The 25,886-nt window shown below is 49.1% G+C and overlaps 4 protein-coding genes and 2 non-coding genes across 6 annotated transcripts, besides 42 other annotated features; 4 read left to right on the top strand and 2 right to left on the bottom strand.

The window, feature by feature from the left end:
* Positions 1–21: 21 nt before the first annotated feature.
* Positions 22–1,558, top strand: PVX_091050 (hypothetical protein, conserved). The gene is made up of 4 exons (XM_001615154.1): positions 22–558; positions 791–895; positions 1,127–1,234; positions 1,405–1,558. The coding sequence occupies exons 1-4, from the start codon at positions 392–394 to the stop codon at positions 1,520–1,522; spliced, it is 498 nt and encodes a 165-aa protein (XP_001615204.1). The 5' UTR covers positions 22–391; the 3' UTR covers positions 1,523–1,558.
* Positions 270–292: a microsatellite.
* Positions 627–655: a microsatellite.
* Positions 1,020–1,040: a microsatellite.
* Positions 1,333–1,353: a microsatellite.
* A 1,472-nt stretch (positions 1,559–3,030) lies between the features above and the next one.
* On the top strand, positions 3,031–4,083 carry PVX_091045 (DNA repair protein RAD51, putative; the record flags this gene model as incomplete). The annotated part of the gene is made up of 1 exon (XM_001615153.1): positions 3,031–4,083. One exon carries the CDS (start codon positions 3,031–3,033, stop codon positions 4,081–4,083), a length of 1,053 nt encoding a protein of 350 aa, XP_001615203.1.
* Positions 3,482–3,502: a microsatellite.
* Positions 3,752–3,776: a microsatellite.
* Positions 3,896–3,924: a microsatellite.
* Positions 3,986–4,057, top strand: PVX_091044. Its single transcript has one exon. It is a non-coding gene; the product is annotated as a tRNA-Gly (tRNA).
* Positions 4,084–4,284: 201 nt separating the features above from the next.
* Positions 4,285–4,310: a microsatellite.
* An 859-nt stretch (positions 4,311–5,169) lies between these two features.
* Positions 5,170–5,199: a microsatellite.
* A 7-nt stretch (positions 5,200–5,206) lies between these two features.
* Positions 5,207–5,290, bottom strand: PVX_091042. The gene has a single exon. It is a non-coding gene; the product is annotated as a tRNA-Leu (tRNA).
* A 576-nt stretch (positions 5,291–5,866) lies between these two features.
* Positions 5,867–5,888: a microsatellite.
* A 708-nt stretch (positions 5,889–6,596) lies between these two features.
* Positions 6,597–6,620: a microsatellite.
* Positions 6,621–6,990: 370 nt separating this feature from the next.
* Positions 6,991–7,023: a microsatellite.
* Positions 7,024–7,126: 103 nt separating this feature from the next.
* Positions 7,127–7,157: a microsatellite.
* Positions 7,158–7,309: 152 nt separating this feature from the next.
* Positions 7,310–7,329: a microsatellite.
* Positions 7,330–8,090: 761 nt separating this feature from the next.
* Positions 8,091–8,115: a microsatellite.
* Positions 8,116–9,453: 1,338 nt separating this feature from the next.
* Positions 9,454–9,474: a microsatellite.
* A 1,179-nt stretch (positions 9,475–10,653) lies between these two features.
* Positions 10,654–10,674: a microsatellite.
* Positions 10,675–10,800: 126 nt separating this feature from the next.
* PVX_091040 (hypothetical protein, conserved) lies at positions 10,801–22,820 on the top strand (the record flags this gene model as incomplete). The annotated part of the gene is made up of 1 exon (XM_001615152.1): positions 10,801–22,820. The coding sequence occupies one exon, from the start codon at positions 10,801–10,803 to the stop codon at positions 22,402–22,404; it is 11,604 nt and encodes a 3,867-aa protein (XP_001615202.1). The 3' UTR covers positions 22,405–22,820.
* Positions 11,143–11,178: a microsatellite.
* Positions 11,287–11,315: a microsatellite.
* Positions 12,626–12,645: a microsatellite.
* Positions 13,328–13,348: a microsatellite.
* Positions 13,558–13,584: a microsatellite.
* Positions 13,696–13,718: a microsatellite.
* Positions 14,852–14,874: a microsatellite.
* Positions 14,902–14,933: a microsatellite.
* Positions 15,255–15,291: a microsatellite.
* Positions 16,329–16,350: a microsatellite.
* Positions 16,617–16,646: a microsatellite.
* Positions 17,188–17,234: a microsatellite.
* Positions 19,974–20,070: a microsatellite.
* Positions 20,424–20,443: a microsatellite.
* Positions 20,871–20,893: a microsatellite.
* Positions 20,904–20,929: a microsatellite.
* Positions 20,949–20,974: a microsatellite.
* Positions 21,289–21,321: a microsatellite.
* Positions 22,217–22,239: a microsatellite.
* Positions 22,460–22,484: a microsatellite.
* A 212-nt stretch (positions 22,821–23,032) lies between the features above and the next one.
* Positions 23,033–23,054: a microsatellite.
* Positions 23,055–23,422: 368 nt separating this feature from the next.
* On the bottom strand, positions 23,423–25,134 carry PVX_091035 (hypothetical protein, conserved; the record flags this gene model as incomplete). Its single annotated transcript, XM_001615151.1, has 4 exons — positions 23,423–24,461; positions 24,634–24,710; positions 24,885–24,947; positions 25,099–25,134. 4 exons carry the CDS (start codon positions 25,132–25,134, stop codon positions 23,423–23,425), a joined length of 1,215 nt encoding a protein of 404 aa, XP_001615201.1.
* Positions 24,619–24,699: a microsatellite.
* Positions 25,135–25,297: 163 nt separating the features above from the next.
* Positions 25,298–25,379: a microsatellite.
* Positions 25,317–25,341: a microsatellite.
* A 258-nt stretch (positions 25,380–25,637) lies between the features above and the next one.
* Positions 25,638–25,827: a microsatellite.
* Between the last annotated feature and the right edge of the window lie 59 nt (positions 25,828–25,886).

Here is a 25,886-nt window from a genome sequence, read left to right as displayed (position 1 = left end):
ATTTATTTATTTTTTTTTTTTATGTGACAGTGGGGCAAAACTCCTTATGATCTTCTCCCCTCCTCGAAGAAGAGCCCATTTTGGCAAAAACGTAACATTTTTTAATTCAAAAAAGAAAAAAAAAAAAAAGTGTAAACAGCGTGGAAAGAGGCAGATGTTGCGCTGAACGTGAAGGCAAAATATAGCAGCTTCTTAAACGGGGCGCAACACCCTAGGGATAGCGCGTTGACTAAAAAAGCGCAAATTAAAAAACGCTACCTTGTGGCTGACGGTGTATACACCCTGGTGTGGCCTCCCCAGTTGTCATGCGTCCTTTTCGGCCACGCCCCCTCGAACAAGTTAATTCACCCCAGTTACTTGGAGCCCACAGAAAAAGTAAAATGCAAGCAAAATGAATTTCTACGAAGCATTAGGGAACGCCGCAATAAATGAGGAAAATAGGGAGGATTTCAAAAAGCTAATTCTGAAGAGCGAAAGTTTTATCGATGACGTGCTGCACGAGCAACTTAGGGAGCGACAAAAAAGGAGGGATGAGATTCTGCAGGACATTTTTGACATGTGAGTTAGCCAAGGAAAAGCGCCTTCACCCCTGGGGTGGAGAGATCTGTCCACTCGCGCATACGCCCCACTTACGTTTGCATCTATTTGTGTTCACATTGAGTGTCATTTCGACTTGGGGGGATTGCTTCCCCCGATAGGGAAATGCATAAAATGGCCGCTTATGCGTTTAGCCCTATTGGCCCCCACCCCAGCAAACTTCTTCAACACCGGTGACATGTTACCCCTGCAGGGAAATCCTCGTTGAAAATCTTAAACTTTTCATTAACATGAAGGACCAGAAGGAAATCGAGACGCTTACCTTGCTGGGATGCGACAGTTATGTTTACGCCGACATGTAATGAACGAAAAAGGGGCGCGAAGGGGGCGAGGAGACGGCCCAGAGGGAGCACGTTCCTTGTTGCTCCACAAGCACATATGCGGCGAAGGAACCCCCATGCGTGTGTCATCACTCCTGGGGCATCCACTCAATCACTCGCGCAGGAGTTACGTGTACCAACGCGCGTGCTGCCCATCTCTACCATCGCACATGCCGCACATGCCGCACGAACCTTCCCCCCATTGGCAGATTAGACAAGAACAAAATTTTCATCCAAATAGGATATGAGTTTTATTTGGAGATGTCCCTCGAGGACGCCATCGTATTTTTGAAAAAGAAGATAAATCTTTACGAGGAGTAAGCGCAGAGAGATGCTACACCAGTGTAGACGTGTGGGTCTACATGCGGATTATGCATGAACCGTTTTATGCGCCCTGGGGGGAGGTGCTTTTTTAATAGTTTTCCCCTTTTTACGAGCCATTTCGCAAACCCGCTAATAATGGTGTGCCGTTTTCCCCCCTTTGTAGCAAAGTGGCCTACTGGAATAAGCAAATAGCGCGTGTCAAGGCGCACATACAAATAGTAATTACGCTGAGAATTCCACGCCTCAATGAGCGCTTTTTTGAGTGGTACATTTTAGTTTAAGTCCGCGTGCTTATAATGATGACAAGTTTTTATTTCTTTCTTCCCCCGCACTGCAGCTGATGAGAGCTATTTCGAATTTGGCTTGACTTGCCTCGGGGACCTCTTAAAGGGTGCCTCAGTTGGTGGACGGCTTGCAGGTTGAGCGATTCGGCCATTCATCCTATTCATCCGATTCATCCATTTTAGCCAATTCAACGGATTCGTTTAAGTACACCCCCTCTTTTGCGGCTCCCTCGATGGGAAAGAAAACATTTCCGACTTTGTGCAAGCGTGTGTGTGTGTATCTGCACATACTCATGTACTGACGCGCACTTAACCCCTTAAGCCTTCCACGGCGCAAAATTCGTATGTCTCCCCGCAGACGTCACAATTTACGCAACAAATGAACGTGTATGCCCAGCATGCGTATAGCTTGTCGGCAGAAACGCCCCAAAGAAACCGTTAGTAGGGGTCATTTTACACTCCACTGGTGCGTTCGTTTACCCCTCCGTTTGCATACCCATTCTACGTTCAATAAAGTGAAGCAATAAAAAAAAAAAAAATTATTTTTACACGCCGTTTTGCTTTTTGTTCCACTTTTTTGCCTGAACAGTGCTAGCCATGGAACATTTCAATTCGCTTCATTTTTTTTTTTTTAACAAAACGGATGAGAAGTCACACATTTGGTGGAAACGCATGAGTGTTCGAGAATAACACTGCATTTTGAGAAAAAAAAATTGAACAAGTCAGGTGTATTTTGCATTAATGTGCGAGAATATAACTACATTTGGGAAAAAAAAATTCTGAACAAGTCATGCATATTTCGCATAAATGTGCAAAATGTGGAAAAAAAAAAAAAAAAAAAAAGAAGTGAGAAATAGCTGTTCCATTTTGTGTATGCCTTCTGATTGATTGCGCTACATTTTTGCTTCATTTTGCTTTGTTTTATTTACCCCCCTTATTTTATTATCATTTTCAACACTGGAGTGTTACGTTACTGCCAACGTTTTAATCGCACGTTTTTTTAATTTCATTTACAACGTTAAAGTTTGTTTTTTTTTTTTTTTTTTCCTGCCAACCGTTTTTAACTGTATGTGTTCATGATGAGTTGACAGTTAACTTTTCTGTATCATCATTTTGAACGTGACGAAAGAGAGTACACAGTTGGTGAATGGCAAATAGAATAAAATGGGCGAGAAGTTATTCCTTTAACGAGGGGGAAGGAACTCCATGGGAAATTGTATGACGTGGGGTCTCGACTGCTTCAGATTGTGTAGCCTGTCGGGCAGTTCTCTGCGGGAACTGTGAAAATTATTTCACCGCACGCATGGGTGCATCGCGCGAGTTGCGTGGCATACCATTCATGTTTGCTTCGTTCAGCGGTGTTAAATTTTGTGTAGTTTTGCATATATTTTTCTCAATTTTGCAGAGTTTTAACCCCTTTCGTTTGACTTCTTAAACCGTGTGCGCCACTCCCCTGGAGGACAACCCAGTCTCTCTTTCTCTCCCCCCCACACTTATGTCTAACAATGAAACCGGCCAACACGAGGGAAGATGCGACCCACAAATTTTCTAATAACAATGCTGTGGACGAGATAGAAGAGGAGCACCTGTACTCAGGGCCCCTAAAGATAGAACAATTACTGGCGAAAGGGTTCGTAAAAAGAGATTTGGAGTTACTAAAGGAAGGAGGGCTACAGACAGTGGAGTGCGTAGCGTACGCTCCTATGCGCACGTTATGTGCAATAAAAGGGATAAGTGAACAAAAGGCGGAGAAGTTAAAGAAGGCGTGTAAGGAGCTGTGTAACTCTGGCTTCTGTAATGCCATTGATTATCATGATGCCAGGCAAAATTTAATAAAATTCACAACGGGGTCGAAGCAGTTAGATTCTTTACTAAAGGGTGGCATAGAAACTGGAGGGATAACAGAATTGTTTGGAGAATTTCGTACAGGTAAAAGTCAGCTATGTCACACGTTAGCTATAACGTGTCAGTTGCCAATCGAGCAATCAGGTGGAGAAGGCAAATGCCTATGGATAGACACAGAAGGAACTTTCCGCCCAGAACGTATTGTAGCTATAGCCAAGAGATACGGGTTGCACCCAACCGATTGTTTAAATAATATAGCTTATGCAAAGGCGTATAATTGTGACCATCAGACAGAATTATTGATAGATGCAAGTGCAATGATGGCTGATGCCAGGTTTGCTTTGTTAATTGTGGACTCGGCCACCGCCTTGTATCGATCGGAATACATAGGCAGAGGTGAGCTAGCCAGTAGGCAGTCCCACCTGTGCAGGTTTTTAAGAGGTTTACAAAGAATTGCCGACATTTATGGCGTCGCTGTTATTATAACGAACCAGGTGGTGGCGAAGGTCGACGCGATGAGCATGTTCGGAGGGCACGAGAAAATTCCCATAGGGGGCAACATCATAGCGCATGCTAGCCAAACGAGGCTCTACTTGCGAAAGGGCAGAGGCGAGAGCAGGATTTGCAAAATCTACGATTCGCCCGTTCTTCCGGAGGGCGAGGCCGTGTTCGCCATCACGGAGGGGGGCATAGCCGACTACGAGGAGAAGTGAGACGGCCTCCGCGGTGCGCCAGTTGTTGCAAAAGCGCATTTTTTTTCGGTCCCCCTTGTGCATGTACGTGCGTATTTCACCATTATAATTCAGCTTTGAAGTCGATGTGAAAGTTTTACGCGCCCGATTGTGAGTCCTCCCCCTGCTGCTTTTTAATCGCCACGTTGTTATTGTTTTGCTGTTGTTTTGCTAGCATTTCGTTAGCGTTTCTTTTTTAACCTGTGGAAAGAAATGGACCAGAAGTGGACCAGAAGTGCAGAGAGAAAAACGAAACGCCTTTTTATGCCCATCGCAATTGAGAACGGGGCGCGGGCATGCCACAAAAAGAGGCGCAAAAGAGGCGCGAAAGAGGCGCGAAAGAGGTGCAATATAGCCACTTTGTTTTTTTCCCCCTCCCCCCTACTAATTAATTTTTTTACCAACAAAGATAAGACAACTTTTTTTTTTTTTTTTTTTTTTTTTCGTTGTAATGACACTGATGATAAGCAGTAATTCGTCACGATCTGCAAATTGCACCGCATGACATCGCACACAGGTAGTTCCTTTCGACTTGCTACTTCCTTTTGAGCATTTCTGGTGAGTTAGCTGTTCCTAACGCTGTTTGTGCGAAGGAGGAGGGAACGGAGATATGTCCCCCTTGGTTTGTACGCCTGTACGTACAGAGGTGCATCCGCGCAGAATGTGTTACGCCGAGTTGTGTTTTTTTTTTAAACCCTACGTGTCAGCACACGTCTCACTTTGCCACGTCAAGAGAGGGGTCTTCAAAGGGAGTTACAAATTGGGCAGGCATAAAAGCTGGTTGGAACATTTGATAAAAATGGGTAGTCGGAGGTGGCAACCTTTACGCGCATTATTTTGCGACGCAAAATGGGTACTGTGCAGGGTGGGGAAGCTTCACGTGGGAGCTTTGCTCAGAGGAAGATGGCGCGCAGGCCTTTTGTGGGGGTGAAAAAGTGCAGATGTAAATGCAGATGTGAGGAAGTGAACATGCGTATATAGATGTGAGAAAGTGAACATGCGGGGGTGTTATGTGTACTTGTTCCTTTTTTGCGCTCTCGGCAAATGCAGATAATTTTTCCCCCTCTTTTTGCAACATACATTTGGGGCGGAAACGACGATAATGGGCCAAAAAAAAGGGGACAGATAATACCTGCACGTTGGGTATACAAATGGGTGTACCTCTTTCCACTCGATCCGCGTCACGGTGGTTCAAGATGCGGCAGAGGGGTTCAGCACCTTTCCGTTCGCCGGTCCCTTCTGCCATTGTGGCTGGGGAGATGCTAGGGATAAAATTCCTGACCTGACCTGGCCATCCCATTTGCCCGCATTTGGTTCGCACTTTCCCACATGGGGGATACGTCAAAGCGGCAAAAAGGGGACATACATGCAACGCTAATTTGTGGGTGTGTTTTTTATCCGCACCTGAATATGCTGCATCTCTCGTATGTGCCGCATCACTCATATGTGCCGCATCACTCATATGTGCCGCCTCTCTCATATGTGCTTTTCGAAAGGGGTTAACATAATGTTGTCGCTCTGGTGGTTACGCTCGGGAAGCAGCAAAGCGGGGGCAATTTTACTGCGCCTCACATATGCATTTCCTTTACGTCCGCGTAATGGTGAGAGTCCTGCCGATGCGACATGCGTTTGGTTAAAGGGCGCACCCTGACTCGGCTGTTGCGCCTACAGATGTTAGCGGTGTATGCAGAGTACCTGCCAAACGTGGCAACCTTAGCGTTGTTCGTAAACAAACCGTGGGGGCGAAACGGCTTACTTCACCGACGGTATTTGCCCCATGGCATATTTTATTTATTTATACGGTTATGATGTGCTCTACAAAAATGGGGGAAGCTCTCCCTCGCGGATGGTACGTAAACAGGTTGCGTGAACGTATGCATGTACCGTTGGCGTAGCCAGGGGGGGGAAATGCGTGCGGAACTGCCAGCCAACGCTTGCCAGGAAATGTAGCGAAATTGACTTCTGACTATCCCGCTGGGTAGAGGCGACTTCCTTGGCGCGTAAAATGAAGCTGAAAGGGCTGTCAGCGAAAATACGCGTTTTCGCGTTGGGACGACAAGTGTATGAGTGTAAATATATTAAGGCGCATGCGCGCGGTACGTTTGGGGGTATACGTTTTGGCATGCACTTTTTATGCGCTTTGGCATGCACTTTTGTTCGCCTATTTGCGCGCTGTTTTGTTCGCCCTTTTGTGCGCCTTTTTGCTCGCCTTTTTGTGCGCCTTTTTGCTCGCCTTTTTGTGCGCCCTTTTGTTCACCTTTCTGTGCGCCCTTTTGTTCGCCCTTTTGCATGCCGCTGGGTCACCAAAAACGCCTGGGGCGGTAAGAAAAAGTAAAATGAGAACAAAAGCGCTGTGTTCCGCGCGAATTGGCAGCGCGTAAAAATACGTATGCAAAGGGCGCTGCATACAATATAATTATGCGTACATTATGCGTAAATTATACGTACGTTATACGCACGCTATGCGTACCTTGCCCGTACACAATTTTGTACGCGCGCGCCGCGCATACGGTTTGGGGAGTTTTACATCCACGCGAAACCGACGGGTACCACCAAATCGCACAAGGGTAAAGTGAAAAGCCGGCCAAGTCAAACCCAAACCTTTTTTTTTATTTCCCCCCAAGGCAGTGTACCATAAAGATATAACGGAATAAAAAAATGCAAATGTGTCAAAAGGGTAAAGCGGCAAAAGGGCGAAAAGGCAAAAGGGCAAAAGGGCAAAAGGGCAAAAAGGCAAAAGGGCAAAATTCCCAAAATGACAAAAAAATTCCCAAAAAATATAGAGATAGAGAATTTTTAAAGCATATGTAAAAAAAAAAAAAAAAAAAAAAAATTAACGCAAGAAAAAAAAATTAAGGGGAAAAAAAAAAAAAAAAAAAAAGTACATAAATATAAACATATAAGAGTATGAATCAAACAAGCAAACTGTTTATGTATATGCATATATACATATACATATGTTAACATGTTTAATCCACATATATGGATATTTAAGCATTTATATATATTTACTTGCTATAAGTACGCACGTACGTACGTACGCATATACGCATGTACGTGTATACTTACGTACATGTTTAATAGCATGTATGTGAATGTAAAACATACGTACATACGTACGTACGTAACATACGTGCCTGCCCCTCTTGCGTGACGTACTGCGTACTCGCTTTCGTTTTCGTTTAAATTTTCATTTTCATTTTCGTTTCGCTTTCGCTTTTGCGTTCGCTTTTGCGTTCCTTTTCGCGTTCCCCTTCGCTTTCCCGTTCGCATCACGTACATACGTTATTGTGAAGGCATATTTTTGTTCATGCATGGATAAGCGCGCCCATTTTAACGCGGAAAAATATGCATGTTAATGTTATCGCCTTGTGCGCGCGTAAAGGTTCCTGAGCTGAGCGCATACCAGCACGCGCAAGCGGAGGAAGAGTACAGAAGAGCGCAGAATAACGCAGAATAGCGCAGAATAGCGCAGAAGCGTACCATCTGTGCATACCCTATGTACAAGCATATATGCATCACACCTGTGAACGGCTATATATAACTACGTATAGACTCCCGCAGCGAGCACGAGCCGTATGTACCTGTGCAAGAAGGCCAAGGTGAAGGAACTCCTTCAGCCATAAAGGCGAGTGTACGGCACAGGAGGTGTGGCTGGGCAGCCTGCCGACCGATTGGCCAGCCTACCGATTGACTGCCCATACATGCGCGCAGCAGCCATATATATATATATACATACATACATACATACTTGCCAGCCCCCATGCCAATTTATTTACAAACGGAAGGGGAATCATTTTAAGGCTTATTTATTTAACCACGCTGCGATAGCGCCTTTTTACTGCATGAGCTTGAAAGCGACCCTAAAACGACGTCATCTGTGCTCTTCCCCACTTTACGCATGCGCTCAGCCACACCTCTGTGTATGTTGTACGGATCTGCATGTAAAGGCCAACGCGGCGAATTTGCATCAGCCTTTTTCACCTTCACACCATTTAGGCCATTCGCCCGTGCCCCTCTCTATTTATTCCGCCACGCCCTTTTTTGTTCCCAGCACAGGCGCAGTTGTGAGCAGCAGTTGTAGGCAGCAATTGTGAGCAGTTGTATCAAGCCGTCCTCCTTTTCTCCCCCCCCTGCATTTTCGCCAGTATGACTTTACATTCCACGCGTGACTGCTACACCCCCACGTGAACGTTTTTACAGATTAACGTAACAACGCACGTGCGCATGTGCACACACAGTCGCAAGTAAAGAGCAAGCAAAAGCGCAAACAAAGCGCAAACAAAGCGCAAGCAAAGCGAAAGCACATATAGCCACCGCATGCGCATGCTGCTTAACGCCCACGTGTTGAAACGCCCTCTATTTTAACACACGAGTGGCCAACACAGTTCTTGTTTTCACGTGTGATTAGGAGAAAAAAAAAAAAAAAAAAAAAAAAAGAAGAGGAAAAAAAAATCATATTTATAATGTTATTTATGTCAAAGCACATCATATCTTCTGCCCCCTTTTAATTTGTGTATGCCTTGTGTTTTTACGTGGCGGTTTACCAGGCCCAATTCACCACCCACGTGTGTGTACAAATATATATGCACCTCTACTTACACACACACACAAACACACGCATGTATACGCCCGTGTGAACGTTCGTGCAAGAACGCGGATCCTCTCGCCCACCTATACGGATAGACACCCTCACGCGTAACGACCTATGTTCGCGCGGATTGGACAGTCGAAGAATCGAAGGACTCTTTTGCAGCGCGCGCCCACGCGGATTACACAAACGTAAGTAAGAGGTTAAACGGGAGCAGGAGTGTATGTGAAGCCCCCCGTTAGAAGCGGCATCGGCAGCGCAAGTAGCATTAGCAGCATTAGCAACAGCAGCAGAACTGGCCGCATTGCCGCACCTGCGCAAGACTCTCCCCGAAGTAGTTCACTCAGGTAAAATTAACAAAACGAGTTTCTCGTCTGTGTGCATGCTGCATGTTTGTGTGTGCCTGCTCGTTTTGCACATGCGTACCTGCGCGGCACTCGTTACATGCCTCGCGCCGACGTTACCGTTTGCTCACATTAGGAGCGTCTACATATGAGCAGTTTTAATTATCGTGAGGGTTATCTTTCTGCATCATCAGTGCGCCGCACAAATGTATATACCTGCATATATGCAACGTGGGGTTGTTCCTGTACATGTAATTTTTTGCCTTCATTTTGTGTGCCCTAAAATTTGAGCGTTTGTTGTTAGGGCCACTGAGACCATTGAGACCATTGGGTGATGGACCCCCCTGTGAATGTATTACATATAGAGAGCGGGTCCCCACCCTGGGATGTTCACCAGTTTTGCGTTCCATTTTGTATTTAGGACCACCCGGCATTGTAGCGGCAGTCACCCGTCATCCCCCCCTAAGTGCTTTGTCCGTTTCATGTTTATCATTTAATCTGTTGTTAGGGAGAAGCTGTTTTTTTTTTTTTTTTTTTTTTTTTTCTCGATGAGTTACACATTGGAGTTGCTTTACGATCCGTATGAAGCTCCTTCCTCGTGGAAAGTTCTGTTGCATGTGAGTGTAGCATTGCGTTGAGCTTTCTTCAATCATTCACGTGTGTTTGTGAGTTACCCCTGTGTAGTTGCTCCAACGTTGTTGTTAATGCCGCTATATGGAGAGAACACCCCATCGCAGTGAATGTAATCTCCCCGTGTATGCAGTTTCGCCTTATGTTTTATCTTTTTTTTATTTCATGTAAGCGCTTATGGGACACCCCTCAACAGTGTGTAATTATTATGCCGTCGTAATTGTGCCTTCTCTGAGTGTGTTTTGTGTTACCCCCCGAATTGCGCCCAAAACGGCTGCACTTTGCCTTTGCAGCGGTTGGTTTGCCTTCATTTGGGGTACTCCCTCGAGAGCGCTCTGCACACATTATTTATATGCACGTCCCTCCGCGTAGAAGTTTGCACAAAGCAGTGTCCTGGCTTCTGTACCCTTTGGGGAAGGCCCCTCCCCATCTTCATCTTTACTCCTTCCCCCACTGTTTCGCCTTCTAATTATTGTGCACAATTTAACGTGGGGGGTAGAAGTCGCTTTTGTGACGTTTCGCCCGCTTTAGCAGGCCCCGCTGAGCACTCACCGTTTTGTTACTATCCTTTTGAGAGCGCTCAGTGTTTTCATTTCCTTCGTTGCGTGTGCCCATTTGTATGCCGAGTGAAAGCAGAAGCGTAGGAGAGTTAGCGGCGTTACGAGGAGATAGCGCAGCCGCGTATATATGGCATGTTCAGTCGCAGTTGGGTCTCCCCGCGAGGCATCCTTTTTTTTTGCACTTCATTGGGAAGGTGTTATCCGTTCATTAGCATTTCTCCCCGCGCGCATATGTGTGCCTCCTCCTTTGCTTTCCTATTAACCTTCCCCCCGCATCATAAGCACAACCCATTTTTTCACCTCAGCAGGATTGAAGATAGCACTCGAGAAGGTGTAGTGTGCCCCCGTAGAGTGTGGAAAGCCGAGTGCGTACGTATGTAGATATACACCCCACAGTGCAAGCGTATATGTGTGTGTATGTGTGCATATATACGTTTTGATTGGGCGTGTTTTATCGGTACGGCTGCTTATCGTGACGGTGCGTCTGTCCTCCACGAGTCCACACGCGTTTCGCACGTCAATAGAAGGAGAGCCTTTTTCCCCGCATTTGAGAGCTCCCAAATTGTAGGCAAGAATGCAAAGCGATATAATTGTGAGCAAGGATTTACCAGATTACAGTAAAGGCAGGATGAACGGCGTGATGAATATAAGTGCCTATAGCGGTAGCGGGGCCCCTGGCTGCAGGGAGCAAACGAATGAAGGCAGCACAAGTGCCATCTACGAGGAGGGGAAGGCACTCAATTACGACCGCGCGAGTAGTGCCACGTTCAAAGATGACCTTGAGAGTAGCAGCGACTGGAATAGTTCCCCCGCCGAGTTAAGCACTTCAGCGGTAGCGGCGGCAGGAGCGGCGGCGGCAACGGCGGCAACGGCGGCAACCCCACCCAGTGATGAACGAAAGGTAAGTAACTCCATCGATACAGCGCACGTAGCAACCATTTCCGCAGCGAATAAAAATTATGACCATGTTCAGAATAGTAACCGCGCAAATGGTAATTGTGAGATGAAGGACTCCAACGACGTCCGAGCGAGTGACGAAACGATTACGCACAGTGTTGACGATGTAGGGAGCCTCAAAAAAACCAGCACACTTCCCAGTTTGGAGGCGATTGCGGCCAGCGAGATGGTGCCAGCTGCGGTAGAAAAGAATCGAGCCAGCTGCACTGACATCGGCGCGATTTCTCCCAGTGATGCGAAGGAACGCGGACTCGCCAAAGAGGAATTCGGGGGCGAGGAGGCGGCGAACCCAGGAGCGAACTGCCCCGCGGTAAATATCAGCAGTGTTAAGTTCCCAAGTGTAAATTGCCCCACGGTGAATATAAATTGCCCCAGTGCGAACGCGTCTGCCGATGCAGCAAGTGACTCCAAGAGCAGCGACGCGCCCGTGCGTTACAGCGAAAGTGGCGCGGGCGACCGGAAGGACTTCAGCGGCGGGTATGCCTCCCTGCGGGTGGGCAGCGTTAAGGGCACCGACGACGCGTGCGCGGATGTGCCAAAGTTGAATGCGACCATCGAAAGTGACATAAAAATGAGTAACGCCTCTGTGTGTGCAAACTTGGTAGGGGGCGGCGAGGGACACTTAAGTGAAGCGGCCCATTGCAAGGAGGGCACCCCAAAGGATGCTGGTCTCAATAATTGCAGCGATAAAGCGGCAGGCTGCCAAGGCGCCGCGCGTAAGGAAGGCGGCCAGTTCGAAAGCGGACTCGCGCAGGAGGGCAGTATCGGTCATAGCGGCGGAGGCCACAGCGCGAGTGCGGGAGGGAGCGGCAATGCCAGCGGGGGAGGCGGCAACAGTGGGGGAAGTAACACCGGCGGAAGTAGCAACAATGGGGGAAACAATAATGGAGGAAGCAACACCGGCGGAGGTAGCAATACTGGAGGAAGCAACAGCGGAGAGGACGGCGAGAAAAACGACGGGGACAAGCACAGGAAGAACGGGCACCAGGACGCGGGCAGCGGCGAGGGGAGCGGCTCTTTGGAGAACCCCAACGAGGGGAAGGGCGGGGAGGACTCGAGGAAAAACGGAAACGGTGGCGATCGCGGTGACGATCGCAGTGACGACCGCAGCCACGGTCAGAAGAAGGACGAACATAGTGGCAAAGCTGCAGATGGCGCGAACCGAAGTAGCAACCCCAGTGAGAGTGGGAAGAAGAATAAAAGCAGTAACAGCGTTGAAGGGAAGAGTGGCAGCGGCAAAGGCCATTCCATGTCTTCCTCCAAGCCGAGCAGTAACAGTGTGTCCACGCCAGTTAGTTCCCTAAACGCAGATGCACCCGAGTTTGTGCCATCGACGAAAGGAATGCCTGGAAATTTGTCCTTCAATAATTTAATGTGGAACCATTACTACCAAGATATGTCGAACGGAGCATTTGGAGGAGTAGCAGCGAATGGAATGATTAACAACTTGGCTGCACAGGGAAGCAATAGCATGATGAGTCCCCCCAACCCTTTGTTAAGTCCTCTTGGTGGAATGGGCCATGGTCCAGGTGATTTGCTAAACTTAGCGAATTCCAGTCATATGTCCGCATCGAATGGTGGCATCAGTTTAAGCATTCCCAACAATGCAGGTGTAATGTTACCCCAGGTGAGTAATCTAAGTAATATAGATGCCAGGAATAATGAAAAGGGGAATAACCTCCCCAGTGGTGGTGGCGGCGTACCTGCCTCCACCGGCGGGAGCGTTAACAATCACGCAGGCAACAAATCCGTGAGCAGTTCGAAGCTGGGGAGTAGTAGCAATAATAATGCCAACTCTACTGGCCATGATAACAATGTTGCGACAGCTTCATCCAACATGATGCATGGCTCGGGAGCGGCTGCTGTAGTAGGAAAAGGAGGTGCAAATAGCAGTGGCACTGATTCTACCTTTTTAAATCAAAGCGGGATGCTACCAGGAATGAAGAACATGAGAGCTAATAATTTTATGAACGGCTCTGAAAGTTCCGGCCCTCCACCATTTCACACGATAGACCCGCATAACGCAGGTCATCATCAAGCTTTTCAACCAAATGGGTCTATGATGCATCCGCACAATTTTTACGTCAACCATCCGTATTTAATGAATAACCATCCACATGCACATCCACATCATCCTCACCACCCTCATCCGAACGCTTTACCGGGACCTCCACAGTCATTATTCACTCCTATGTCATATGCAAATTCGTTGGGAACTGCGAATGTTCATCATGAGTTTCCTTTCCCACAACCTCCCCCTTCTGTGTATGGTTCCTTTGGCAACAGTACTAACCTGATTGGAAGCAACACGACGACTGCCTTATCTTCTTCGAAGAACGGAACGATGGGGATGAATCCATACAGTTTCATGTCATGTGGATTACCTGCACATCCTCCCCCTCCCCAGTTACAGCATAATGCCCCCTTAAATTTGAGTGCCCCTTTGGAAGCCCACTTCATTTCGGGCAGCACGGGCAACGCAGCGCCGCCCATGAAAATCCCATACAATCATGTGGCCCAGCCGAACAGAAGAAACATGTTTAACCACTTTAATATGGCCAATATGCACGCCGGAGGGACTACCCTCACAGATGGTACCTTTGAACATGGCGTGAGTAGTAACAACAGTAATATGAGCAATGTGATTGGAGCGGCAGCGGCTGCAGCGGCGGGAATTACCTACGGCTATGGGAACTTTGGCGCCACTCATAATGTTAGTGGCAGCAGTAGTGACAACCTACTTCCGACTGGCGATAATGCTGGGAGCAACAACAGCGGTAGTGCTGGCGCGGCGAACGCAGGTGCAAACAGTAGCGCCAATAATGGCGCGAACAACAACAGTGGAAGTAGCAGTGCCGGTGGAATGCAGCTCACCCCAGCGTTGGGAAGCAACATGGGCATGAGCGCAAATGGGAGTGTCATGTGTATAAATGGACCTTTGCATATGACCAATGTAAGTGCGACTAATGTAACCCCGTTGTCTCATCATCATATGAATCAAATGAACAACGTGATGGCGGCAGGAGCAGCTGCCGGTGGAGCTGCCATGGGTACGATGACCGCCGGGGGAATGCACATGGGGACAATGCAAATGAATCACAACATGATGGTGAATACCATGGAGGGGGTGGGCGCCCCGATTGGCGCAGCAGCGGTTACGAAGCAGCAGAAGAGGAGTAGTACGTACGGCGAAAGGAACGCGAACGGTGGGGGTGGAGGTGGAAGCAACAATAACAGCAGCGGTAAGGCAGCAGGGTCCCACCGAGAAGGCAAAGGAGGGGTGAAAGGCAGCAACAGTAATAGTAACAGCGTGATGGCTAGCAGTGCTGCTGCTGGTGCTGCTGCTGGGGGTGGAAGCGGAGGAGGGGCGACCGGCCTGACTTCCTACGGCAAGCAAGACAGCAAGAAAGGCAGCAAGTACGGCGGAAGTGGTGTCGGAAGCGGAGCAGGAGGAAACAACATGAACGTGAATTTTAATGCCCATTCCGGGAACAACGCGGGTCATGCCATGGGCAGCGGATCAAAAAATATGTACGCCAGTGGAAAGGGAGCAAAGCAGGAGGCGCTCTACGGAAGGGATGAAAATGGAAACGCGACTACAACAACCCCCGGGGCGACTGCATCCCCAGCGAGCAACGGCTATTTCGGCAAAGGATCCACAGGAAATAATAATAATAGTAACGCCCTCTTGTCCACCGGTCCCGGTAGCAACAATATGAGCGGCGCTGTGCACCAGAAGGAGTCCGATTTGAGTGGCGGCCTGAATGAAAGCCTAGATGACATTAGCGCTAACAAACATATGCAGTATGATGGCAGCACCAACGAAGGGGGAAAGGGCTCCTTTAAGGGAAAAGCGGGAGCTTACAGTAGTCTTGGCAACTCCGGTAATGCTAGAAGCAAAGGGAACAACAGCAGCAGCTCGAACAATATGGCCTCCGCCCATGCCGCAGTAACTGGTAGCAACAATGAAGCCATCGCAGCAGGTGAAAAGAGATTCTTTAATAAACATGAAAAGGGTAAGGACGATTACAAAGGGGGCAAAAGTTACGGAAGTAACAAAATGGGCGAGGAAAAAGGGAGCTACAATCACATCGGAGGGGGAGCATCAGCAGGAGCCGCAGCAAGCTCGAAGAAGGATGCTTCGAAGGATAACATCAAGGGGGGAACGAAAAATGGAGAGGTGCATGTGAAGAAGCAGTGTAATAACGATCTGCTTGGACACTCGAATAGCGGCAATATGGCCAATCAGCAGCAACCCCTCGGCAGCAGCAACAAGCAGCAGGGAAGTTACACAAGCGGTGGGAAGTACCAGAGCAGTGCGGAGAAGCGAGTGGGCCACATGAGAAATGCTGAAGGGGGAAAAGGTGGAAGTGAAAAGAAATTAAAAAATGAAGATGATAAGAAGTTCAAGGAGAAGGATGGCAATATGCTAGCAGGACCTGGAGGAGCTGCAAAGGGTGCGTCGGCCAAAGCGGGATCCACACCCATGGGGGGAAGCGGAAGTAATTTTGCCGTCTCGAATATGAATGACCAGGGCCTCCTTCCAAATAGCGACAGTATGAATGGAAAGAATCTGCCAGGTGTTGGAACCCCCGATGGAGTGAATGGCCCCTACCCGAATAGCAACTACAACGGAAGTGCTGTAAGTAACAATAAAAGTGCAAACTATGGAAATGCGAAGAATGCAAAAAGCTATGATAAGAAGAACACGGAGTTTTCGTCCTGGGTGAAGATTGCCAAAATGAATCCAAATAAGAAGAAGGGAGATAAGGGCAGTCTGAATGGACAGCAGGAGGGTGGCAGTAATCACGCCCCTGTTGGGGGAGGTGTTGCCGGATCAAGTTCCATTACGAATGCCACTTTGAAACACCACGACGGTGGTAGCGCTGAGAAAGGAAGCAGCGGTCACCATGGAATGGGAGGCGCAGCTGGGGTGGGAGACCCAAGCAACAACTCTTTTAACAGTGCGAAAGGTCGAGGCCACAATAATGAAGGCGCAGCTGGATACTCCAAAGGGGGCAGCTCTACCATCAATGGAGCGTTGCATATGGGGCATGAAAACGGACCCCCAAGCAATGCCCAAAGTAGCAGGGATGGAAAGAAGCGAAAGGATGAGGAAGAACAAAGAGCAGAGAGACACAAAGGAATGATTAACAAAGATATGACCGGAATGAATAACAACAGTAGTGTCGTTCATTATGGAAAGTCCAGCAAGAAAGGAAGCGAAGATAAAAGCGATAACATGATGAGTAGTAATGCGAAGAATAAGAAGCTAACCTCCTACGGAAGCGGAAAGAATAGTAGCTACCACGAGAAGGAGAGCGTTAAGGAGAGGGGAGGCAAAATGAAATACGACAATGGAGGAAGCGCAGGAGTGAAGAAGATGGAAATGGTGAATGAGCGAAAGGGAGGTGCGGTAGGAAGCGGCGGTGCGGGAGGAAGCGCTGTTGGGGGAAGCGGCGGAGGAGCAAGCGGTGGAGGAAACGTTACGAACACGTCAGGAAGCATTTATTCCTCCCACCGACAGAGGGAAAAAATGAAAATCCAAAATGTAGAAATTAAGCAGATTAATGAGAAGGTTATGAAGCGAAGGAGTGAGGATCGAAAAGAAGCCACAGAGAAAAAAGGAGCGGGGGCCCAGGAACACGTGAAAAGGGTCGGCGGCACGGGTAGCAGTAGTAAACACACCGAGAGGGAAGACCAATCAGATGCAGTGAAGAAACAAGGCAGGGACCATCCGTATGAGGGAAGAAGCAAAGCGCATTGCAACGGGGATGTGAAAAATGCAGAGTACGAACAAGAGCTGGATGACCACGAAGGCGCGGTAGCAGCAGGGGGTGCAAGGGACGACGGCGTTAAGAAGAGCCACCTGGCGAGCACATGGACCAGCGGGGTGAGAGGCGAATCGGGCAGGAATAAAGACGAGGCCTACCAGAATGACAGCCAGAACGAGAACAACGCGCATGCTGGGGGGAGTAGCAGTATTCATGATAATAACCCCCAGGTGAGGAAGGGGGAGAATGCGCACATGAACAAGGAGGGCAGCTATAAGTACGGAGCGGGGCCAAGCGAGTACCACGGCCACGCCCCGAACCAGAGTGTGAGTGGAAGTGTGAATGCAAATGTGAGTGTCAATGCCGCTGCCAATGCGCACGACAACCGCTCCGTGTCGACCTACTCCAACTCGAAGAACTCCGTGTGGGACGGAAAGATCTCCTTCGCGGAAATGGCCAAGAGGAAGCCGAAGAAGGAAACCAAGGAGCCAAGAGGAGGAGATTCCAAGAATGGCAAATCGGAGTCGTCGCACAACGACAGGAAGAACGCGCACCATGGGTCGAACCATAAGGGAGATAAACCGTCGAAGAGGAGAGACCAACGCGGAAAGAGGTATGGCTCGAACAGCACCATTCGGGATAAGCCATCCGGAACGACGGTGCACTCTAGAGGTGGCGAAAGTAACGACAAGAAAAATCACATCAGTGGTAACAACAATCATGGTAGCAACAGCACCAGCAGGGACAGTGCCCGGGGAGGTGCAAGCGAAATGAGAAAGAGAAACGACTTGAAAGAGCACGCGAAGAAAGGATATGATGGCGGAAGTGCAGCACCCAACATGAGGGACTCCAGGCGACGCGGGGGGGTCGCAGCAGATGCGCCGCTAAAAGGTTACCATAACAGGAGGGAAGAGAAAGATATGATGGACCATGTGATGGCTGATCAGAATGGCACTCTGTCGGAGGCAGAAGGGTCGGACGACGCCTATCACAAGCGCAGAGGCGGGGAGGTCAAGAGCGGATTGAGGGACGGCCTTATGGAGGAGGAAAAGGGCGAGGTAGACGAAGTGAGCAGGGAGAATGCAACTGTGGAGGAGGAAGAAGCGGTGGAAGTTTTAGAAGCGGTAGAAGTGGTGGAAGCGGACGAAGCGGTGGAAGCAATCGAAGGTGATGGCCACGTTGAGGCCCGCCCCGGTGCCGCGCCCAAACCGGATAGCCTCCAAATGGAAAGGGAAGGCCCCAAAAAAATGTACCACGGGGGCGCAGAAAGGATGCCCAATCCTGTTGCGCATGAAGATACGGAAGATGCCGAAATCGTGGAGGGAAATAAAATCGTCGGAAGTAACAACAACGTAACGGATGACAGTGGCAGCAGCAGCATCGCCAAGTTCTCCCCCCCAACGGATGCAGACGTTTCGACGCACCGCACAGATGAATGGAGCGAGAAGGGAGCAAAGAGACACGGAATGAAAGAAGGATCGGCGAAGCTGTTCCCAGATGGATTGTCAAAGTATGAGAAAATGAAATTAGAAGATGCAGAGAGCGATTTGCAGGCAGTGGCCTGTGAAGCAGAGCGACATGGAATCTCTATTGGAGGGGCGAAGAAGGCCCACGTGGTTAGTAGCGCTGCCGATCATTTTGCAGAAATGAACGCCCAAGGTGGGCAGAGCAACAGGTTGAGTGCCCTCATGAATGGCAAGGTGTTGGAGCCAAGTGGAGACGCGAAATATGTGCGCGGGGGAAGCAGCAGCCGTGCGGTGAAGAAGAAGGGAGGATTGAAGGGTGCAAGCGGTGTTAGCGGTGAAAGGGGAGTAGAAGGCAGGGCAGACGGCAGGGCGGACGGCGCCGGAACGGGAAAAGGCCTGCTGGAGGAGGAGACGAAGACGGCCATCACCATCGACACGGAGGAATCGGTGAAGGTAGCGAAGTTGTCGAACGAAGATTTGGCGGCAGCAAAGAGTGAAAAGAGCAAAGCGGGAGGGAAGAAGAAGTATGGCCTCTTTAGCGATATTAAGAAGTGGGCCAAGGGGAAACTGGCCGATGGGGCAGGCGCGGCGGATGGCGCCCCGCAGGAGGAGAAGAAGGCCATGGGGGGTGGAAGTAAGGACAACCAGAATGACGCAGGCGTGGGAAGCGCAGGCGATATGGGCGATGTGGTGAAGAAAGCGGACGACGTGGTGAGGAAGGCGGACGACGTGGTGAGGAAGGCGGACGATGTGCTGCCCACTGTCGACGTGAAGATGGGCGGAATGAGCAACGCGGATGCCGTGCCAGCCAGCTTGAACGACGAAAAGGAGACCCCCGCCGGTGGCGAGAAGGAGGAAATTAGTGGAAGCAACGTGGCGCCGGCGAAAGTGGAGACCAAGAGCAAAGCCGATGGGCTGCTGGACTCGCTGGAAAAAAAAGCGGACGAATTGGAAGTGGAAAAGGCGAATGAAAAGGCGGCGGTGCAGAATGAGAAGGATCATGAAGAGGCAGAAAGAGAAAAGGAGAGGCAACGAATGAAGCAGATGAAGCTGGAGAGAATGGGCAAGAGTAAAATATACTCCAAAATTGATTTGCTCGAAATTTTTGTGGGAAATAAGTGGAACACTGGTGAGGAGAGATTCAATTTTATGTTATCCTACAACCCAGATGTAGATTGCCATAAGATGGGAAGCGCCATGATGGGTTCTTGCAACATTAATCATATGGACATGAATGGAATGCACGCGCATAACCACATGGGTGGTGGCCATGCGCACGAGGGAAAGAATAGCATGTACAGTAAGAGGTACATGAATGCCGGAGGTTCTGGAGGTGGGCACGGAAGTGGGGGCAGCGGAGGTATGAATAATAACTACATGGGGGGAAATAATAACCACGGCAATAACAGTGGCAAGCAATTCGGAATGAACTCCGGTGGTGGAGGCAAGAACAACGATGATGTGTGGAGGTACGCCCAAGGAGGTAAGAGCGGCATGAACAATAATGGCCATTTTGCTAACGGTGGAGCAAATATGAATTTTGGCGATATGAATCACAGTAATAGCGGTAACATTGCAGGCTCTGGAGGTAAAGGCGGCATGGGATCTGGAGGCGGCTCCATGGATGCACATAATGCGGGTAGCGGTGGGTTAGGAAAGATGGGTCAGGCAAATCTAGAATGGAGAAAAAATGATGGAGATAAATTGAAAGGATTCTTTGATTCTACACGGGCTGTTGAATCGCCAGATGCATGGAGACATAACAACAATCACAGCGGAGGAGGATCTTCCGGTGGAGGAGGCAAAACGGTGGCTGAAAATAGCTGGCTGTTGAAGCAAAATCAGTTAAAGGCGGATAAGTACACGTGTATGATGAGGAAGCTGAGGGGCATTCTTAACAAACTGACGTTCGAAAAGTTTGACCTCCTATATGAGCAGATAATCCTCGTAGGAATAACCAAATTGGAAGAAATAATTGGTTTGATGAAGCTCGTTTTTGAGAAGGCAGTAACGCAGCACCACTTCGTGCAGATGTACGTCCAGCTGTGTAAGAAACTGAATGTGCACTTCCAAAATATGAAGCTGGAAGATGACACCACTGTGCAGTTTAAGAAGATCCTAATTAACCAGTGCCAAGATTCGTTTGAGAATAATTTGAAGCCAATTGAGTATCCAAGCAACTTGACGAATGAGGAGGAAAGGTTTGAATTTGAGCAGATGCACAAGAATAAGGTCAGGGGAAATATGCTGTTCGTTGGAGAGCTAGTAAAATCGGGAATCATCTCCATCCCCATCGTCTTCGTTTGCATTAAGCAGCTGCTGGAGAAGAGGGAGAGCTACATCTCCGCTAAGAATGACACCAATGAGGGGAATCTACATTTGGAAGCCTTATGCATGTTTTTGAACACCGTGGGGGAAATCCTAGATACCCATGAAAAGGCCAACCAGGAAAAGGTAAAAGAGCTGTATAATACTTTACACGCTTTGATAAACGATGAGAGCATTACCTTCCGTGTCAGGTGCCTCATTAAGGATGTTATTGACAACAGAAATGAAAAATGGAACAAGAAGTTTGCCCACAAGTTGGAGGGACCCACCACCCTCAGTGTGCTGCACGATAAGATACTGAAAGAATCCATCGACCAAAGTAGCAGAAGCTTCAATAGCAGTAGCAATAACATGGGAAACTACCACGACAGCAAGATGAACAGCAGCCTCAGCAACATGAGGAACAACCTCCTTCGCAACGTCAATTTTAATATGAATAGCGGCAACTCCGGCGGGGGAGCTAACGTGGGTGGCGGCCTCGGCGGCAGCAGCAATAACAGTGGCAATAGCAATGCCGGATTTGGCATGATGAACATGAGGAACCTCGGCGGGGGGATGAAAAATATGGACCCGAATAAGAATATGAAGAAGCTCTCCCTAAATTTGATGAAGGCCAAAAATGCCAGCGCGTCCAAAATGATGGGCGACGATATGATGAAGGGCGCAGGCGGGGTAAGCGCGGTTAGCGGGGTTAGCGGCGCGTGCCAGGACGGGGCCAACGCCGGTGGCAGCTTCTTCGACATGATGTCAAAGAACCACTTGGCCTTTAAGAACAGCCACCAGGCCTTCATGAACAACGAAGGTGCTAGTGGCGGTAACGCGGCGGGCGGCGCGGGCAGCAGCGGAGGCGGCGCCTTCTTCAGCAGCCTGAATTCGAGGTTCCCGGCGAAGGAGAAGAGCGGCAGCAGTGGCAGCCCCAGCGAGGGCAAGTTCTTCATGCGAAACTTTAACCTGAAGAAGAGCCCAGTGGGGAGCGGCGCGGTGGGCAGCGGCCCTACTGGTGGGGGCGCGATTGGAAGTGCCGCGAACAGCGCTGCGAATGACGCGGCGGGCAAAACTGAGGAGCAGCCCAACGACGCCCCGATGACCGCCACCGCCTCTCCCTCCACCGAATCGGTGAGTGGAAGCGGCTCCCCGAATGACGGCGCGGAGAAGGGCGCCCCAACTGCGGGATCTCCCTCCGCGGGGGCGAACGGCGCAAGTGACGACTACGCCTTCACGGAGGAGTACCTCCCCAAGGTGAACGAAATCCTGGAGCTGTCCACCATCACAGGGTCAGACGAATGGGAAACGCTAACCAAAAAAATTGAGAATTTGAATGTCCCCCCCAAATTTAATGAGAAGCTACAAAAGCACATTTTAAAGCTTACCCTTAAGAAATACGCCTGCAACAAAAACGTAGAAAAAAGCGCAGAATATTTTGACTGGCTCATCTCCATTGTGCTGTTGAACAAAATCGACTTGGAATCCTTTAAGCCCTGCTGGAAGGCCTTCATGCTGCAGGATGACGAAAACGGCTATGAGTGCACCAAGGAGGACTACCCCCTGCTGCCCTTCCTCGCGAAGAACTTCATCAAGGCGATTGAATTGCATGACACGAACCACCTGCTGTACGATGCGGCCACCGTCGACGAAATGAAGAGCGTCATCTGATGGGGGTGCACGCGCAGCTGGGAGGTTAAGAAGTGAAAAAAGCAAGGTCAAAAGGAAAAAATATATACATATATTACATATATATATGTGTATATATGTGTGTTTTTTTTTTTTCCTTTCCACCAAGTTGCCACCGCGCAACGTGCGCTGCGTTTCTGGACGATTAGTTGTGATACTGCATATTGTGGGGACGCCTCCCCAATGTGTAACTCACGCGCCATTTTTACTTCACCCCCCCCACACACCTTCTAAAATTGCGCGTCATTTTTCCCGCTGAGCGTTGCGCCTATTTTGAGAAGTGCCCCAGCGGGTGTGCAACCCACTAGGCGTATCACATTCGTTTTAAAAAAACGCCCAATTTAGAACTTTTATAATTGCCCAAGTGGCAACTGCAGTTGTAATTTTGATCTAATCGTAGTTGCAGCTGTTCTTCGTTCGTTCGCGGTTGTTTTGGTTTTTCCTTCCTACTCTCTATAGGTGAAATTGGCATAGTGTGCGCTCCTTCCAAAGGGAAAACAACAGCCATGTTGGGGTGGTCCCACTTGGGAAGCTTCTCCCTTCTGTCGAACGTTTATTTGTGTGCCCCTTTTTTGTTGGGTGAAAGTCCCCCCCCACGAGGGGGCAGTCTGGTGAGCGTCTGGTGGGCCAACGAACACACTGTGTTGTTGCCGCTTCGAAAGGCGTATCGATTTTAAAAACGGAGACGAACGTGAAGTTTAAGTTACGAATGCGAAGTGAACGCTTCGACGGGGTGGCGGAGGGGGTGAACCTCCCCTCGTTCGGAAGCCGCCTTGTGTGCAAAAAGGCACGTACAAAAGGGGCACAAAAAAAAAGGAAAAAAAGTAAAGTTATTCCAAAGGGGAATTTCGCCCATGGAGATGACTACGCCGCTTCGTTTATCATGTAGGGGGAGGCAGTCTCTCCTACAGTGGTGCGAACCGTGTCCACCTCGGTAAACGCGCATTTTACATTTTGCATTTTACATTTTGCACTTTGCGCTTTGTGCTTTGCACCCCTGCTAAACGTATATGTTTGCAAAATGGAGGTCCATTAAGTGGCGCACGTCGTGCTGCGCCTTGGAGAGGGAAATCTTCGAGTCGTCGGGGAAGATGAACAGTTCCCTCTGCAGAGTCTTCTTGGCAAAAATCCAGGGCCCACTTGCCTCTTTGTAAAATATTTTCTCAATTTTAACATCATCACTAGTGTCTTCAAACAGCTTCTTCTTTAACTCCTCGTTGTAAACTAACTTCAGTTTTTTTTTTTTCTCCCCCCCAGTATTACCACCTGCAGCGGTTTGCACTCTTTCTGTTTCGCTGGTGGTGGGTTGGCACTTTTTTACGCTATCACTTCCGATAGGGAGATCCTTCGTTTCGCCTTTTTGCTCTCTTGTTAGGTGGCCACTTTTAAGAGTATTATCGCTCTTCACTTGGGGGTTCTCCATGAGGGATGCTGCCACCTGATTGTGCCCCTCATTGGTGTTCCCCCCTTTACCATCCTGTGCATGCTGCCCACTATGTGGAGTGGAACTCTCCCTTTGATTTCCCCCGTATAGCGGCTGCCCATTTTTCGGGGCATCTTTATGAATGCACTGATTCTCAAAATTGAAGAGTTCCTTCGACAAGTGTTCCTTTTCCTTTGCCATGGCGGACCCCCTTTTGTTCCACTTGATTTGACTTTGCCTCTTTTCTGAGTCTTGAAGAAGGAAGTGGAAATCCGCGACTAGGAAAAGCTCCTCATTAGTTATCTTTTTATTATTAATGGAGTATTTGATGGAGTTGCTAAAATGGTTGTAATAAAAGTACCTGACTGGGTCATCCTGGTTTAGGTACTTTTTAAACTGCACGGAGAGGATTTCATTCAACTTGCATAAGCTGTATATGCTGCTGGAATTTTCATTTGCGCATTTGTTTTGAACGTCAATTAGAATGTCATAGTCCTCGTCCTTGATGGTGCTCCCCTTGATGAGCAGCACGAGGAGGATACCCTTGTAAATGAATGCCACCAGTTTGTGCTTCTTCTCCGCACCGAGGCTCACCACCGGCATGAAGATGGACGATCTGCTGGGGAGCGGCGTTGTTGTGCGACTGAGCAGTTAACGCGTAAGCAGTTAGAGAGCATTCGCACGTTCGTACTGCTGGCAATTCATCCGCCCCTCTCAAGAGCGCACTTCATAGCAGGGGGGGGGCGGTTAATATTTGTATTTGTTGCCCCTAGGGGATTGGCCTTTACTTCTTAATCCCCAGGAGAAAGGCATTCTTCTCGTCGATCGTGTTGCACCGGGCGAAGCTGGACAGGCCTCCATTCGCCTGAGGGGAAGAGGGAGAAGAAAAAAAAGAAAAAAAGGGGGAACAACTTGAGGGGGGGACGTGGCAAATAGGGTTAGCACGGCTGGTACGATTATCCCGCTGACACGCTTCGTGTAAACTGAAGGGGCTTCCCCAGAGGAGGGCAGATCCAACCACGTGCACAGCTGCACTTACGTTGATGGCAGCGGAGGACGCAATTTTCCTAAAGGGGGGCTGATTTAGCTTTAAATTGTTTACCTACAGTGAGGGGGAAAAGCGCAAAAAAGAAAAGAAAAGAAAAGAAAAGAAAAGTGTACCCATGTGCCTGGTATGTGCACATAAACGCACGCATGTTAGTGTGCATGTGAGCGCATATAAACACACTTCTCCCCCTCCCGAGCGCTCTAACCGTCCCCCCGTAGGACACCAAATAATTGTAAACCATCTTGGTGTCGCTCATTTCAAGGCTCGAATAGATCAAGTGCCCCTCGTACAGCAGGCACCCGTGTTTTATCTGCTTCTGTCCGAGTATGAGTGACGAAATGAGGTTCTGCGCGCAGGAGAGAAGGGGAAAAAGGGGGGGCATGTGAGGAGCAGGCAAGAAGCAGGCAAGAAGCAGGCGAGGAACATAGCGGGAAAGTTACAACACAGTTGGGTGAAATTATAGGGGGAAGGGGACGATGCGCTCGGGCGGGCAACCCATTTTTACCTGCACAGTAACGTAGGTGTGCTTTTCCACTGGGAAGAAATGAAAGCTTTGTAGACCTGCAGGGGGGCAAATTTACGCACACCGCGTGGTGGCAGTCATGTGAGGGGAACCAAACCGTTTCAACGAGAGGGATAAGGGGGGTTCCTCACCGCAATTTTAGCAGCAAATCTTGCCGTAAACGCGCTTCTGAGGAGTGCACCTAACACGCAGAAGCACGTGATGGGAAGGGGTGCCCCGGGGATCACCATGTCGGTGGCAACCCACTCTTACCGTTGTGAATGCTCACGCACTCGCTGTTAATCGCGTTCACGTAGGTAAACACAAAGTCATCCAGGAGCGTCTGGAGGCTCGTTTTTCTGTCCATATTTCCTGCGCGGGTTGGAGGGAGGTCAGATTGAAGTGGGTCCATCATCTGGTCATACGTACTTATATATGTACTTATATGCACGTGCGTAGTAACGGGAGGCAGACCCCCCATGTAATGCTTC

This window comes from Plasmodium vivax, chromosome 9 (assembly GCF_000002415.2).
Source record: "Plasmodium vivax chromosome 9, whole genome shotgun sequence".
Lineage (NCBI taxonomy): Eukaryota > Apicomplexa > Aconoidasida > Haemosporida > Plasmodiidae > Plasmodium > Plasmodium vivax.
The sequence above is the reverse complement of the archived record's forward strand: the minus strand, read 5'-3'. Positions and strand labels throughout refer to the sequence as shown.